This window comes from Rhyacophila brunnea, unplaced genomic scaffold, assembly GCF_057557595.1.
Source record: "Rhyacophila brunnea isolate RB1 unplaced genomic scaffold, BYU_Rbru_1.0 scaffold_16, whole genome shotgun sequence".
Taxonomy (NCBI): Eukaryota; Metazoa; Arthropoda; class Insecta; order Trichoptera; family Rhyacophilidae; genus Rhyacophila; species Rhyacophila brunnea.
Genome location: NW_028232816.1, coordinates 6,429,200 through 6,446,971, shown reverse-complemented (window position 1 = coordinate 6,446,971; position 17,772 = coordinate 6,429,200). Strand labels below are relative to the sequence as shown.

Sequence of the window (17,772 nt, the reverse complement as noted above, 5' to 3'; positions counted from 1 at the left end):
TCGACTGTATTGTGTGATGATTATCTTAAATAATGAGTCATGAAAATATAATTCTGTCTGAATGTTACGAATTTGTATTTTTTTTTTGATAATACGAGGGTGGGTCAATAATTCCTTAGAAAAAAGCATTAAAACAGTTTTTATTTTTGTATTTTTTTTTATTTCTCAACTTAATCTCCTTGGAGCTCAATACACTTGGTTAGACGTTTCTCAATATTTTTTAAACCGTCAGAAAAATAAGTTTTCGGAAGGTCCTCAAAATAAGCATTTGTCCGATCGATGACTTCTTCATTTGAAAAAAAACGTTGTCCACTTAGCCATTTTTTTAAGTTTGGGAAAAGGAAAAAGTCACTGGGGGCTAAATCTGGCGAATACGGTGGGTGGTCGACCAATTCAAACTTCAATTCTTCAATTTTAGCCATTGATCGTAAACATGTGTGAACACGGGCATTGTCCTGATGAAAGAGGATTTTTTTCCTGTTTAAATGAGGCCGTTTTTCTTCAATTTTGTTTTTTAGCTGGTCCAATAAAGATGCATAATAATCCCCTGTTATTGTTTTTCCTTTTTCCAAATAGTCAACGAAAATAATTCCACGTGCATCCCAAAATAGAGTAGCCATAACCTTACCAGCTGATTTTACGGTTTTCGCCTTCTTTGGACATGGTTCGCCTTTCGCAATCCACTGCTTTGACTGTTCTTTCGTCTCGGGAGTATAGTGGTGTATCCATGTTTTATCTACAGTCACAAAGCGACGAAAAAATTCATCCGGATTGCGTTGCATGAGTGACAACAGGGCTTTAGAGGCCACCACCCTATTGCGTTTATTGTCGACTGTGAGCAAACGCGGCACCCATCTTGCAGAAATTTTTTTCATGCCCAATTTGTCATGTAAAATAGAAATGACGCTACCTTTTGAGATCCCTGTAACCTCAATTATCTCACTCAACTTTAATCTTCGGTCACTTAACACCATATCGTGGATTTTATTGATCATTTCTGGTGTAGTCACCTCTACAGGACGTCCTGAGCGTGGTTCATCCTTTGTTGATGTACGACCACGTTTAAATTCATTTAACCAGTTATAAATAGTTGCAAGTGAAGGAGCAGATGTGCCGTGAACTAAATCCAACTCATTTTTTATTTCCTTTGCTGTTAACCCTTTTATATTAAAATGTTTAATAACAGCTCTAAACTCAATTTTCTCCATTTTCCATTTTTCCATTTTCCACAAGCAAATTTTTTTTTTAAATGTACGAGAAACACACAACAACCCGACCAATCTGATTGAAACTTCGCAGGATACTGAATCGGTAGTGCCGCTGCATGAAAACAAACCGCTTACAGTACTAGTCGCGCCACCTGTCGGCTTTTCTAAGGACTTATTGACCCACCCTCGTATCATGTAATTGTGTTTTCAGGCAAACGTCTCTTCCCTATAACCTTCCTGGGCTCAATCCTGTGGATCGCAGCGTACTCCTACCTGATGGTATGGTGGGCGAACGTGGTGGGCGACACTGCGAGGATCCCGCCAGAAGTTATGGGTCTGACCTTCTTAGCCGCGGGAACTTCAATTCCTGACCTCATCACGTCGGTCATAGTCGCGAGGAAGGGCTTTGGAGACATGGCCGTCTCCAGTTCGGTTGGCAGTAACATCTTCGACGTGACAGTTGGGTGAGTGACATACGCATATATAAATTATTCTCCGACATCGCGGGCTTAGTCCCAGTACTTACATAATTATTGAAGATATACTTCTTTTGGGGCGTTTGGTAGAGAGTGAAACTGAGAGCTGAGCGCCCACGCCGTTACGAAAGTGCGCGACAGTATGAAGTTAGCTGCTAATCAATCAGCTGTATACACAAACGCAAGTTTTATAGTAGAATTGTTCCGTTTATTGTTGTTTTTTATATTTGTATTATTATATTTGTTATAATTAATTATAATTGTCGGTCATTTGCAATACCTTACATAATACAAACGATTAAACGTCACAGTGACAGTTGTTACGTTAAAAACAAATAGAACGATAAATAATTATGTAACTTAATAATATAAGTTAAAGTATACAGAAATAAATCAACGGCGCTCCAATAAGCGGCCTTTTTTCTTGAGTGTGTAGTTTAACAAGATAATTAAGAGCTAGTCGAATAATCTAGGTTATCACAAGTTTTTTTTTTGTGTTGTTAGGCCAAATAAGTATAACTTCTAACGCGCGTACATAAGTACACGTACCGATTTTTTTAAGTGAATATATTTTCACGCGCAAGAAAAGATTCTGGAATATTATAACAAAAACCGTTAGGATTTTCCCAATAAATCAATAGCGGAATGGTCAATATACGTTTAGATTAGAAAGTCCATATTATAATATAGCCAAGTGACATGACCCGGCTCACGGCTAGCTCAATAATGCTACCGGGCCGTCACTGAGGAGACTAGTGATGAATTAGGAGAGGTGGATCTCCTTTGTAGTATCACAACTTTTGAATTCCCGAATAAAACTCTCAGCTGGTGTGGTGCCGAATTTATTCAGGTACTAGAGTTCACGGTCACACAATAAGATTAACTGTCATTGTTCCCGTAATTAAATCTCATTAAAGTATCAGCAAACTATTTATTTGTTCACTATAGGATCTCTGTGAAATCTTTCACAAATTCCCGAAAAGTCACACCTAATTCAGAGAATGTATACGCAGATATTCTTTGGATATTTTTAATTCATGAAATATTTTCCCATAAGAAAGAAAATATAAATTATTCTTTGGTCACACAGTATTAGGTTTATAAAAGAATAGAATTATTTTATTGTTGTTTATAAAGTTTATTTATGTTCACAGTGTATTTACAAATATTTATTTGTGTTTACAGACTTGTTTACAAAAGGTTTGCTTAATGTTTACAAATTTATTTACTAAAATTTGTTTTTACGTTTAGGAATTTGTTTACTAAAATTTATTTTATAATTATGTTTACTTAATAAAGTTTCAAAAATTTATTTTATAATTATGTTTACTTAATAAAGTTTCAAAAATTTATTTTATAATCCCGAAAAGATTTGTAAAATTTATTATTACAGACTGAGTTTATTAATTTGTTTTTATAAAACAAATTCGATCGCGTAATTTATCTCGATTACGTCACCTCGTATGATGAGTAATGAAAAATAAAATTAATCCGCGGCGCGTCACTATCGACAGATACGTAGTATTCGTGCTACGTTTTGGCGGCCGACGTCACTACCGACAGATACGAGTTATTCGCGCTACGTTTTGCCCGTCGAAGGGGACTTACTGGTACGTATGAATCGCGAATGTACTGAGAACCGTGTCCCACAAGCTCGCAGAGAGGTCTGCTGCTTACTGAAGATCGCCGGTGAGAAGTGTAGAAACTAATGATTTTACGGAAAAAGGATGTCACCTTTTATACCCTCGGGATGGAGGTTTAACAGGAAACAGTCCGTAAGGGATAGCAGATGTATATCTTTCTCTCACGGGATAAATTTACGTATATCTCCCGTTCCTGGTAACTTTCTAATAGAGATATCTTCTAATTAAATCGGGTTAAATTTACTCTACTTTATTTCCGCAAAATTAAGACTTAATAGGGGTGTTTTAAGCACCCTCTAGAACATGTCCTTTAAATACGTAGTTACGGTGACGTCAGCAAAATAGTTGATTTTATATGATTTTTCGTGTTCAAACGAAGGGGAAAGTTTTTAGCTTTCCAACGAGGTATCAGAATAGGTACTCGTGTACTAAATAAGGGAATGGCAGTCTTTAAATTTAAAATGTCAAAATGAAAGGTTGACACCCACGTACTAGTCCTTTCCACCACTCTTGGCCTTTTTAGGCCAATAGAATTTTACTAAGTTTTAATAAAACTATTTGGAGCCGCAGAAAACGTTTCATTCGATATTTACCTTTCGGACGAACATTATTACGTGAAAATACTATAATATTACACTTAACATTTCAACTTAAATATATAAATGCTTAATCCTAACAAGATGTTATTTACAAGCGACTACAAATTTATTTCGTCCTTAATAGTGGCTTTTCCATAGTAATCTAAACGTAACCTTGAATCTATTTTTATCTGGCAACTCAACACAGCCGGGCCGTAAATTCTAGTCGAACAGAATTCAGTTAAGGTTCAAGGTCACGCGCCAGTTTGTGTTTTTAGTCGCAGTATTTGATTCTTTTATTACTTAGGAGGCAATTAAGATTTATTATTGTTTATGGGTAGAAACCCATCTATACCAGAATCTCAAGTTTTTCCAATTGTTACTTTTACAATATTCGTTATAGTCAGCAAGTTATAGCATTAACAAAATCTATAATTATAATTACGCGTCTATAGATATAGATACGCGTTTACAATATTTTTTTAACGGTAGTTAACTCCTATCTTGTATTGATAAAATTAGTATTAAAATTCTTTATTTACAATTATACAGTATATAAATTTATAAATATTCAATTTTCTTTTCCAATTTTCATACACTTCCATTATAGCTATAAAAGTTATTGAAGCATGTACCTGCTTAATTTTACGTAAACAATCTCTCCCATAACTTATTTTCTAAGTTTAATGGAGATTTCCCGGAAATTATTTCCGAAATAGATCGATTTGAAATTTCATGGCGTGTCATTTCGAGGTCTGCGGTCACAGCGTTCCAATTACACTTGAACAGTCTCGATTCTTCGAGGCGAAATTTTTTACGTAAAATTTTATTACATTTTACAAAGAAAAGGTTAACAACATACATTTTACTTCCTAATACTAAACGATTACGCTACTGGTTACCTGTTCATGGTCTTTTTCGACCATTTCTTCTCTGCTTCTTCCATAGTTTAGGACCATGGGACTTATATATTCTGTTTGTACCTCGTCGTGAGGTTGTCGCACGGCTATTTGAGAAGTAGAATTGACTACAAGGCTAGATTTGTATAGTTATGTCGTTAAACCATACTCTGCCATAAACACTAACTGAAGGTCGGCGTTTTTGTTCGTGTCACAAGGAACCTGCAAAGTCTGAACTTGGTTAAATAAGTTACTATCATAATATAAATTATTAGTGTTGCCAACTGTCGTTAACGAAAACAAAACCAGACGGGGTAATAAAGCAAACCATTTATCCACGATGGCCGCGCGGCTTAAGCGTCGACCTATAGCGTCTTGGGACCCAGGCTCGAATCCTAGGTCTGGTAAGTACACATATTGTTTTTCAATTTGTATATGAGTCAGAGTATGGACCTGATAGGTTGAGCAAGTGGCTGACATCCATTTCTCGTAAAAACAAAATCTGCTAATACAATCCTCTACTCTGTGGAGGCCCATATGTTCTTATTAGGATAGGACATGGTCGACAAAAAAATGGCAGGAAAAAACTCTAGATTTTGTGAAAATAAATTGCAGGTAAATTTACTTATGAATTCTTACCAAGAATGAAGTCAATACATTTCCTTTCGTTTATCGAAAAAAGTGAAAACAATCGACTAAATGTGTATACGCGTAAAAACCCCACATTTTAACAGAAATACTATTTCGTTCAACGGCGTTCAAGTTTCGTTTTGTGTCATTCCGATAATCGTCAAATTGATTTCACATACCTAAACAGTCTAGCAACAACACATATTGTTTTTCCATTTGGGTATGAGTCAGAGTATGGATAAGTTGATCAAATGGCTAACATCCATTTCTTGTAAAAACAAAACTTGTAAACACAAACCTCTACTCTGCGGAGACCCATATTATTATGATCTTAATAGAACATGGTAGTTCTATAAGGCCATGAATGCTAATATTATTGTTTCAACGTGTTAAATTATGTTGTTTTATTTCTCACGCTACTAAACTAAATATCTAGCGTATTTTCAGCACATTTAAAGCTGTTGGAAGCATCAAAAAATGCTAGTAAAAACGCCACAAGCCACACATGCGTTTTTTGCAAGCTATTGAAAAATGCTAGATCTAGCAACACTGTAGGTATATTATAACTTCATAATAGTATTTTTGACATAACGCAAACTTTAATTTCTTTACCGTGAATAATTTGAAATACTCTGAGAGTAAGTTAATAATATTATTTCGTTACTTCATAAACGGAGACTCTGTTTTATGCAAAATTATGAATAACTAAATTAGCTAATAACATTTTAATCCACTTAAAATGAAACATTTCCGTGTGAAACGAACTTTATGAAGTGATACAAAATTTTATAACCACCCCTAACAAACAATTATTTCCGAAAGGTCCGCCAAATAATTAAACACGTAATAAATGTACATTTATTATTTTACGTGCCTAGAATATCTCCTAAAGCCTCGCTTAATATTATTTTATTTAGAATATCTTCGTGACTTTGACTTTAAATTGTTTAAAAATCATTCGACAATCAATAATAAAACAAACAATGTGTCATGCACACGATTAAGTAATCTTTTACCTGTAAGGCTTAGGCCACATGGGCAGGTGCCTTGCTTAGTGGCTACGTGCTAGGTGACATATTCTAGCGAACGGACGCACACTATATTATCGCAATGGCCACACTGCACGCTTCGCGCCTCGCTACGTGATTACTAGTCGCCTAGTGAGTCTCCGGGTGAACAAACATGTTGGTTATTTTTATTGTGACACCTAGTAATTTTGCAAGATAGCGGATGTTTCTTCAGTATGACAAACGTCAAAAACCTCATATTTTGAGGTTATGATTAATGACGCATGAGATGAATTGACATTATGCACACAGCAAGTTCAAATTTGAGACTTTCGAAATTTTAAACTTAAATTCTCTGTGAGAATTAGCTTTCTAGTTAGTTTTGAGAGTGACATATCGTTGTTGACTTGAGCGCTCCCAAATGTCTTTGTACGTAAGCACGTAGCGTACAATGTAGCAGTAGTGTTTTTAGTAGACAAGCATAGCACCTAGCTCAGCACTAGCGAAGCACCTACCTATGTGGCCGAAGCATGCCTGTCAGTTTTTACCACCAGCAGTGTTTAGCGACAGAACACAAAACATGCATTCACAATTTTTTGATAGATTACATTTTAAAATATTTTACTTACCTAATTAATATGTTATATGTATTCGCCTACGATAGGCTTATAATGTTGACGGTCCAAGGTTCGAATCCTGGGTCTGGAAAATACACATATTGTTTTTCAATTTGTGTTTAAGTCAGAGTATGGACATAATAGGTTGGACAAGACGTGGCTAATATCCATTTCTCGTAAAAACAAATCTGTTTATACAAACCTCACTTTGACATGGTCAAAAAAAACCGCTTTAAATATACGTTGGTTGTACATCAGATTTGTATAGGTATATCGTATTTGATCATTCAAATATAGTCTAATAATAAGTTCTTTTGAAGATCATATTTTTTTTAAATTACCTAATGATTAGTTTTGATGTAATTGTATAACTTGGAGGTATCGAATATTGATTCGATATAACTAACAAAATAACAGTTTATATCTACACATCATAAATTTAAAAAAACAATATCATTCCTGTTACCTAAAAAAGATAATTAGATTTCAAATTTTCCTAGCAGGTGAATCGAATATACTTAACAAAAATTTAATAATCTTGATAACTGATGTAGTACTTATATAAATCTTTCTTCGTAATGAGAAGTAGACGATTTGCTATTGATATTTTTTTATTATTAAATTTATATACTTCTGCCGTCCGTGAAATCCAGACATCTATTTTTAGTTTATTGAATAATCAAGTCCTTGTAAAATAATGAAAACCGAGGTATTTCATAATATTATTACCCGTGATGGTATCCAGTCACTGTGGCGAAGGATGAAGGTAGGCTGTTTAGATCCAACATAAATAGTGCTCACTAAACTTTGTCAGACATACATATTTGGTTTCATTGAACTAAGAACACAATTTGTAGGTTGTTCTGGCTAGTTTTTAAAATTCAATTAAACCCTGCCTACACTAAACCATAATAGTTAAGGTATTCTATGGGCAATCCGACAAAAATAGTGCACACCTTTTTCAATAATACTTATTTATTTTTGTTAAATTTAGAATACTTATTTTAGATAGTGTTGGTTAATTTTTGAAAATTCATTAAGGCCTGTCATAATCGATAAGGGTCCATGGACCTAATAGGTTGAGCAAGTGGCTGACATCCATTATCACACATCCAAAATCTGTTAATACAAACCTCTACTCTGTGGAGGCCCATATGATTCGATTAGGATCGGACATGGTCGAAAGAAGAAAAGAAGATCTATAAAATATCTAAAATGATGTATAGTTTAATAGCATAATTTTAGATATTTTATTGATAAACGAATATTTTTGACTACTATGGATTAGATTAGGCAGGGTTTAATTGAATCTTAAAATTTAAGAAACACTACTTACATATTTTATTGTGGTCTTAGTTCAATTAAAACAAATACTTACGTTTAACTGACGAAGTTTAGTTTCTACTATTTATGTCGGATCGTAACAGCCTACCTCCACCCTTCGTCACTGGATACCATTACGGGTAACCACAGAACAGATAATAAATAGAATACCGATAGGCTATGTTCAATAGGCCTCATGTTGATGTAATGTTTTGAATGTGTGAGTGTCCTACGAAAATGAAACACGCATTATGCACGTGCAATAGTGTGTGTAATACACAATATTAAATGAGCGTAAATGCATAAACCGAGAGCAGTTTTCAGTATTCGACGTATAACGTATTCTTGACAAGTGTTTAAATTTATTCCGTATTCTTCGTCACTCGAGATCCGTTGCCTGCTTCTGTTTACCCGTCAGGTATTTCCGTTCGCATTATTTCCGATTTCCCTGCGGATAATATTATCAAATACCTCGTTTGTCATTTTATTACTTTGACTTGATTATTCGATAAACTAAAAAAAGATGTCAGGCTTTCACGGACAGCAGAAATATAAAATAAATTTAACAATATACAATTATCACTACGAAATCGTCCACTTCCGGTATTGAATATATTTGTGTAACTCTTGAATAGTGCACCGGCATTTTATACATACATATATTATGATTCCACGTAAGTTTCGTGCGGAGTAAACGTCACTAATGTATTTCTCGTGAAAAATTACTGCTTACGTATTCTCAAATAATATTATGTATACTTACATAACAGTAGCGAACGGTGGAGGTAGGCTGTTAAGAAATTTTGTTAGTCATATTGTGTTTATTGAACTAAGACTACAATTATTTATAGGTGACATCGGTTTGTTTTTAAAAATCAATTAAACCGTTCTTAAACCAAACCATAATAATTTTGGTATATTTTGGGCTATATGACAAAATTGTGCACACTTTTTCATTCAAACTTATTTGTTTTCGTTGGATTAAGAATACATTTTCCACATATTGTTGGTTAATTTTTTTTTAAATTCATTAAGCTCTGCCTAAACCATACTATAATCGATAAAAAATATTCTTCTATCTACATAATATCTTACACCCACGATGGCCGCGAGGATTAAGCGCCGGTCTATAGTGTCGAGGGTCCCAGATTCGAATCCTGGGTCTGGCAAGTTCACATATTGTTTTTCAATTTGTGCATGAGTCAGAGTATGGTCCTAATAGTTTGAGCAAGTGGCTGACATCCATTTCTCGTAAAAATAAAATCTGTTAATACAAACCTCCACTCTGTGGAGGCCCATATGATATTTATAGTCATAAAAAATATAATATCTAAAATAAGGTATAGTTTAATAGCATAATGTTAGATATTTTATTGATAAACAAATATTTTTGACTATTATGTATCTACTATGGCTTGGATTAGGCAGGGTTAAATTGAATTTTAAAAACTAAGAAACACCACTGTCGAACAAGATCTTCTTGTTAACGTGTTAAAACTTTGAACTAATAAGCCCCTCCTGTTTATAACCGCGCTTCGACTGCAACGACTTCCGGTTATCGATGAGTTGTCCACGTATTAAAACTGTATTAAACTAACAAGCCCCTTCTATTTTGTTAATCGCACTTCGACTCCAGCAACTTCCGGTTATTGCCTAGATCTTCTTGTCGGACAGTACTTACATATTGTTCTGGTCTTAGTTCAATGAAAACAAATACATTTGACTGATAAAGTTTAGTGTGTACTATTTATGTCGGATCGTAACAGCCTACCTTCACCCTTCGCCACTTCACCTTGGTATTAAATACATTTGTGTAACTCTCGAATAGTGCACCGGCATTTTGTACGTATACATATATTATGATTCCACGTAAGTTTCGTGCGGAGTAAACGTCACTAATGTATTTCTCATGAAAAATTACTGCTCACGTATTCTCAGATAATATTATGTATACTTGCATAATGGCTTCTGTGCTAAATTTTACACTATGAAAACTTTGCTTAGTTGTTTTATCTATTATCTAAGCGTTTTAATACTAATACAATAGAAAATTCCGCCACACTATGTCGTGAAAACATACCAGCTCACAATGGAGTCGCGCAAAATTGTATTCCGCGCCGTTTCACTAGCTCAATTGTCCCAACATTTGTAAACAAGTCTACACGTACACAAACTGTGTGTATAGAAGTCAATGTTGTCCCCTTCAGGATCTTGTACCGGCTCGCCCAAACAGGTTGATTAGATTAGACATGGGTGGCCAAACTGTTGTGGGCCAAACCCACTACCGTCGACAATTTGAAATTATTGGCGGCGGTCCACTAACATTACAAGTAGAAATTTAAAGCAAAAAATAAGTCTAAATTGAAAATAAACATGGATAATGTCAATACCAATTTAATATCAAGTTATTTTAATAATAGCAATTAATGATGACTTCAGACAAACATCTTCTTCTTCCACGGCGCTACATCCCGGGGTGGGATTTGGCCTCCTCCACAACCGCTCTCCACTCACTCCGGTCTCTCGCCACACTTCTCCAGTTACCGGGTCTTCCTATATGAAGCCAGTCCACTTCTACGGCGTCAGCCCATCTCCATCTTGGACGGCCTCTGGGTATCTTCCGTTGGGGTTGCCACTTCGTCATGATCCTTGGCGCTCTAACTTCAGGCATTCTCTCCACATGTCCCGCCCATCGTAGTCTTTGGGACTTACAGTATCTTATGATTTTCAGACAAACATATAATAGTATATATTAAATTGTCAAGTTTATATGATTCAACAGAAAATTTAAAAACGTGGTATATAAAAAGTTCTTTTTATCTTGTAATTATTACTTTTATTATCGCAAGCAATATGCTTATTATTAGCTTTACAAATCTTAAATATTAACTACAGTACAAAAATATCAAGTTATTTTAATAAGAGAAAATAATGATATCTTCTCACAAACTGATTAGTTCGTAAATAAAACAATATGTACATTTATTTTATTATTATTAATGCGAACAATGTTACTGCTGCAAAGCCGAAAGTAGCCGATTATAGCGGAATGTCACTTCTAAAACCCGAAACGGCCACACACACGTCCGTTATGCGCTACGGTCACCACGTAAGTTACTGAGTTACCTACAAGTCAACTCTTGTTTTATCCGTCGGGTTTTAGAGAGAGACTATCGTCGATAATCGACTATCTTCGAGATTGTAGCGCGTTGTCTATGTCGCACGGTTTGTCTCGCACGCTTTGTGGGACGAGCATCAGAGATGTGTACATATCAGACAGGCGGACGACTAGGAATAGTTACGCGGTCGACCAGTCGACCGCGGTTGACGCTTTGGCCACTCCTGTATGAGAATATTATTTTTAGTTGGCGTACAACAAAATTTACAGACATCGTCTATCCTAATGCAAGATTTAAGTGCCAGTGAATTGACCCAGTAGAAACGATTAGTGGTAAATAAAAATGTCCTAAAATGGAGGCATCATAGATCCTTTACTAGGTCTACGAATGAAATTATAAGTGCTGTCAGAGTTGGGTATGGAATGAAGAGAAATGAGACGTGGTTATTTCCGGTAGTGAGCGTTCACATATGAAAATGCACTAACAAAATGTAAATTTACAAACAGTACAAGTACATAGTAGTGGTGTATGTTTAATACATTATTATGTTCTTAAAATTAATGTAGAATAATACATACTTATAAGCATAACTAAAGACGATAAATAATGTATACCAATCTCAGAGTAATAATATAAAGAGAGTGTGTATTGTACAGCTATATGAAGCCATGTTATTTACGTATAACGCACAGTATAACCTCAATTTTATATTTATTACTAAATTAACTGTGAAACGTTATACCATCATGTTGCTTCTCAGCACGGTTACCAAATTTAAACACAACATAGCTTACTATATTTTCTACTAAATTAATTAATAATAATTACCACCCACTTTATATTTAACACAAAAACAATTAATTTCAACAACACGTGGTCGCAGTTTTTGAATGAATGGAGTCATTTAAACCAATATTTATTTTACCGGTGACGGGTACAAAAATATTTAATTCAGCCGTAGAAATTCTATCTTACTAGAATGAATTAGAACTAACGCATGGTGCAGAGAATATAGGCGTGCCGAATGCTTTCTCATTCGCACTTGTGGTTCATTTTTGTTCAGGCCTTGGTACCAATACAAATTAACCCGTCGCATGTTCTTTCTCAACTCCACTAAGCCGTTCTAATGAGAAATTAATGTTTTTCTCACACAACCTAGGTTACTAATTTTGGTATCGTAAGAAAGGCGTCTTCCACCTATGTTTCTAAATAATGTTATTTTGTTAATTTATACTTCTACTGTACGCCACTTATAATCTCTAAGTTGTTTTTGGTAATTCAGTTATTCACTCATTATTAGATACGATCTTGTTTCAATAAAAAAATTAATTGTTAAAAAAATAATTCAAAGGCGTAGACGCAAACTTTTTTGTAGTTTAGGTAGGATTACAAATGTTGCATATTAATAATAATTGTATGTTATAATTATGCAAATACGTGCGGACACGTTGTTTGCAAAATAAAATAACAACGCTTTAAAGATAGTATCAACAAAGATTTGATATAATTAAATTTAATATAGGCCTTTATTGCAATATATGTAGAGTTTAATTTCAACCGCATTCATCAAATCATAATTAATTAACCTTAAAATATGGCAGATAATTATGAAAAGAAAGTAATTTTAAATTGAAGATTTTTTGTCGATAGTAGTTCAATTTGTTAACCTTCTCTACTATATTATGATCCCAAGTTGTGTTACACACATTCTTAAATATTCCAAGTGTATCTCTTTATAGAATTATCAACAAAAGCAAAGAGAAAATAGTGAATATTAAATATTTATTAATCTATAATATTATGCTGCCAAAATTGACAATTCATTTTTTAAATAATCTTGTATCGTGAAATTTATACGGTAACCCAATGTGACAGAATGGACCGTAATGATATTATTTATAAGAAAATGTTAAGATTTTAAAACATTTATTTTGAGGTAAAAAAATAATAATGCATGATTACTTTTTAGCGATCCGGTTGATAGTGATATTTTAGGGGACATCTCTGATAGTAGTATTCTTTTTCTTTTGTTAGAGAATAGTGGAGCGCGACCTTAAGGGGGTTGCGTCCCACCGACCTCCCTCCCAGCCCCCCGATCGCTGCCACTGACCTAAATATGTTTCGCCGTACTAAAAATTCTTTATTCCTTCCAAATTACTGCCATTTGAAGTGGGGTCCTGGCGCAGGGGCGGCTCGCGCTAACGTATATCTGGCACGTAATAATGAAATAACATGAAATCATTCGTAAAATAAGGTAAATGATTTTAAAGATTAGTTACGTTGTGGCGAATGCTTTGACGTGGGTCAATTTTTTGAATTGCGCTTTTCATATGGTTACCCAATACAGTTGATTTATTCGTCATTATTTTTTACTATACATTGCAGTGGCGAAGGGTGGGGTAGGGGTAGGCTGTTTAGATCCGATATAAATAGTACACAATAAACTTTTTCAGTCATACTTATTAGTTAACATTTTAATAAGAATCAATTTATACTCGTAGATGGTGCTGGTTAGTTTTTATAATTAAATTAAACCCTGCCTTAACCAAACCATCTTTGGGCAATACGAAAAAATTGTGCACACTTTTTCATTCAAACCTATTGATTTTCGTTGGATTAAGAATGCATATTTCACATATTGTTGGTTCATTTTTTAAAATTCATTAAGCCCCGCCTAACCAAACTATAATAGATAAAAAAATATTCAAAGTTATGTATGATTTAATTACATATTTTAGACATTTATAGATAGACCAATAACCATCTGTAAATTATTGTAGTCTTGTTTTAATGAAACCAAATTTGTATGACTGACTAAGTATAGTGTGCACTATTTTTGGTGGATCTTAACAGCCTACCTTCGCCACGGATACATTTATTTTATAAACTTTGAATCAAAATACTAAATGAATAGCAAATTGTGAAGATTTCTGCAGGATTAATTAACACGATTAAATTATTACGAACACTACGTAGAATAGGTACTATTACCTCAATTATCCGGACTAATTAGGGTAAAGTACCCCAGATACTTAACTTCCAGAATATTTTTTTCTAATGGATTTCATTTGTACTATTCCAGTTTCCAGTTGAGTCGTTTTTACGACCCGGGTTTCGCCTTTCGGCATCTTCAGGCACTGTGTACACTCACCATAAGGCAAACACACACTGACATCGAACACAATTAACTCTACTTATATAACAAATCAATACAATAAAAATTTAGATTATTGTTAAATTATTATTTTATATACGCGGAGATTCGAAATGATCTACAATCCACATTAAATAATGCATGAAATTGCTTAATCGTGTTTTATTTCTCACTAAAATAGGTACCGATCTAACTGCAGTATGATAGTCACAAATTTGATGCACATGAAAATAAATAAACAAAATATCTAGTGGTTTATCAACACATCTAAAGCTGCTGGAGGCATCAAAAAACGCTAGTAAGACGCCAAAAGCCAAATGCGTTTTTTGCAAGCTAGATGCCTATCAAAAATTCTAGGTAAACGCTAAATTGGCAACGCTATTCTCATCTAGCGATTCCAGGTTTGATTCCTGGTGAGGTCACAACATATTTTTTACAACGTTTTTCTTAGGTCGTATTCTTATTTTTCCGGTGGTTGTTTGTCCGGTACAAATCTTGCAATCGATTTTTAACTAACTTCCCGACTAGCTAGACATTTGAAATTTTTAGAATATATCAGAACACGATGCCAATGCATTGTTTTAATACTTTTAGCCAACTTTAAGTAGAATTGAATTCATTTTTAGTTAATTCTGTTTTGTATGAAAAGTTATTTCGATACAATTATTGGTTGCTAAGGAGTCCTAGCAACTAAATTATTAAATAATATATACGTGCGTTACACGTGGTAACCGGACAAAACAGAACATGACAAAACAGAACAGCCAGGGGAAAAATGAAACATTAATTTTTGTGGAATCTATTTAGATTAGGTTAGGTCATTATTTCGTTATACCTAGTCACCCAATAATTTTGAACATATTATATTGATTAAGATGAGATATCCTAAGCTTGCCGGCAACACCGAGTTAACTCCCGTTTATTTGAGGCTTTCTAGCGATTAGGAATGCAGAAATTAGGTATATAATTTGATTTATTATGGCTTATTGAAAATCTGTGCTATTAAAAATCTATCAACTTAATAGAGATAGGACAATTTCAATATTAAATTTATATTTTTCCTGAAACGTCATAGTTATATTTATCGGTGTTCTGTTTTGTCATTTTCTGTTTTGCCATGTTCTGTTTTGTCATGTTCTGTTTTGTCACTGTCACTCTTTGCTTGTAAGAAAATAATTAAAATTATTTCTAATTAAGTAGACGAATAATCAAGTTTTAATACATCCTATATTATCATGTATTTTTACAGCCATACGTTTGCATTGCTAGATTTTTTTTTAAACTGAATGTAGAACGGATAATATATAAAAATATTCCACACAACTGGTCACTCGATATAAACCGTACGAGAATGTCATACGGAATTAGGTTATGTTTTGCTATAAATGTACAGCCACCTATTACTATGATATAACATTTTACAAGCATTCCTGATGGCAAAATCAGTGGCTAATAAAATAGCGGTATGGATTTATTTTATGTCCCCTATCGTACGGTTTATGTGAAATCACATTATTACAATTTTATATCGGATGGATGTGGGGAAAATATTAGAGCTGACAAACGTTTTATCGTAAGATTTATATGAACATTTACAAAAGTGCTGCCAGTATAATGTATTTTGTAGTAAAACTTCAGTTCGATTCGGATAAACCTATTATGTATTAGGTTTTGCAAGTTTCCCCCAAATTGCCGTAGGCCCCGGAGGCCTGAACTAGAGGTGGGAAAACTGGTCGATTTTGAAGACTAAGTATACTTACTACCGGTATAAAAAATACTTAGTATCTAAACTTGTTTCAAATAATATCATATAGAGCGTTAATTTATACTTAAAATTTGAATTCAGTTTATAAGTTCCGATTATAACACTAAAAAATCAAGAAACTCGACGTGACGAAACCAGATAGACGCGTAAATACTTATCAGTCTCATACTCAACTGGAACTAAAACTAACTCCATATTATTACTATAAAACGAACTTGTCACCATTTCTGTCCTTCACTATACCAACTTTAGAACTGGTGAGAAAGGGAGAGCAATGACGTCAATGATAGTTGAGTATATCACGGCTTGACATACGTGGATTATGCTATCTCGCCTGCGGGCACAATTTGAATAGTATTGAAAGTCTACCAACAGTACCAACTAGCGCGTCGCGGCGATTATCACTCATCGTATGCGTTCGAACTTCGAACAAGTTTATTGGGCCACACGTACTGCGTATGGGTAGTAGCATGCCGAGACTTGAGTACACAAACTGGTGACAGTATTTCTAATTCACCTCTAGCCTGAACTAAATAATTACCGATAGGAAACGTTTTTTTTTCTAGATAAATATATGTTGATTGTTATTAAAGTATATGATTTTTTTTATTAGGGTTACTCAGTGTTAATAAAATTATAGAAGAGGTACACAGATGTCGAAAGTTAAAGTCTATCGTATTAAAATAATTTGTCAGCTTGTTTTAACATAAAATAACTGAATGCAATCAAATTTAATATTACTGCATTTTAAAGAAAAATGTTTTCTCCCAAGAAGTTCACATCACTTTAATTGATAATAACGAAAAATGTTCTAAACTCAGCAAAAACGCATGGAATATCTCAATCATTTGATTGATGGTAGCTGCGTCACCCTTTTGATTGGAGAACATTTTTCACCAGTCATGTTAAACTCACCCTCACCCTCCTTGAGCTCTTGGGGATGTTTTCAGAAACTTTCTGACAAGATGAACAACTTTAGTCACGGCAGCATTCTCGAAAATACGCCATTGGGAAAGTGTTAAATGACCTGTGTGTAATCGTATAGCAATATTTCACCGGATCAAAATACTCTTCATTATTCATTTTGCATAAAATATACACATATATTTTCACCATTCCCAGTAGCCTTCGTGATACAATGCGTAAGGCATTGGCTTCTCACACCAGGGGTACCGGGTTCAATTCTCGGTCAGGTCAGAATACATTATGTAATTTTCTTAACTCTGACTATTCCTTTAATATGTTTCATTGGATGTAATTGACATCCGTGTAGCTATAAATGGACAATATAACAGTGAAAAAAATTGGTACAATGATATGTAAATATTTTCCTTGCATTATACCTCATTTACA

The 17,772-nt window shown here is 34.1% G+C and overlaps 1 protein-coding gene across 1 annotated transcript in view; it reads left to right on the top strand.

Moving 5' to 3' along the window:
• The window catches only part of LOC147074277 (sodium/potassium/calcium exchanger Nckx30C-like), a 207,525-nt gene that overhangs the window by 127,226 nt on the left and 62,527 nt on the right, over positions 1-17,772 (top strand). The window contains exon 5 of the mRNA XM_085944073.1: positions 1,420-1,672. Within this exon, the coding sequence (XP_085800199.1) occupies positions 1,420-1,672 (253 nt within the window). The remainder of the gene's footprint in view (positions 1-1,419; positions 1,673-17,772) is intronic.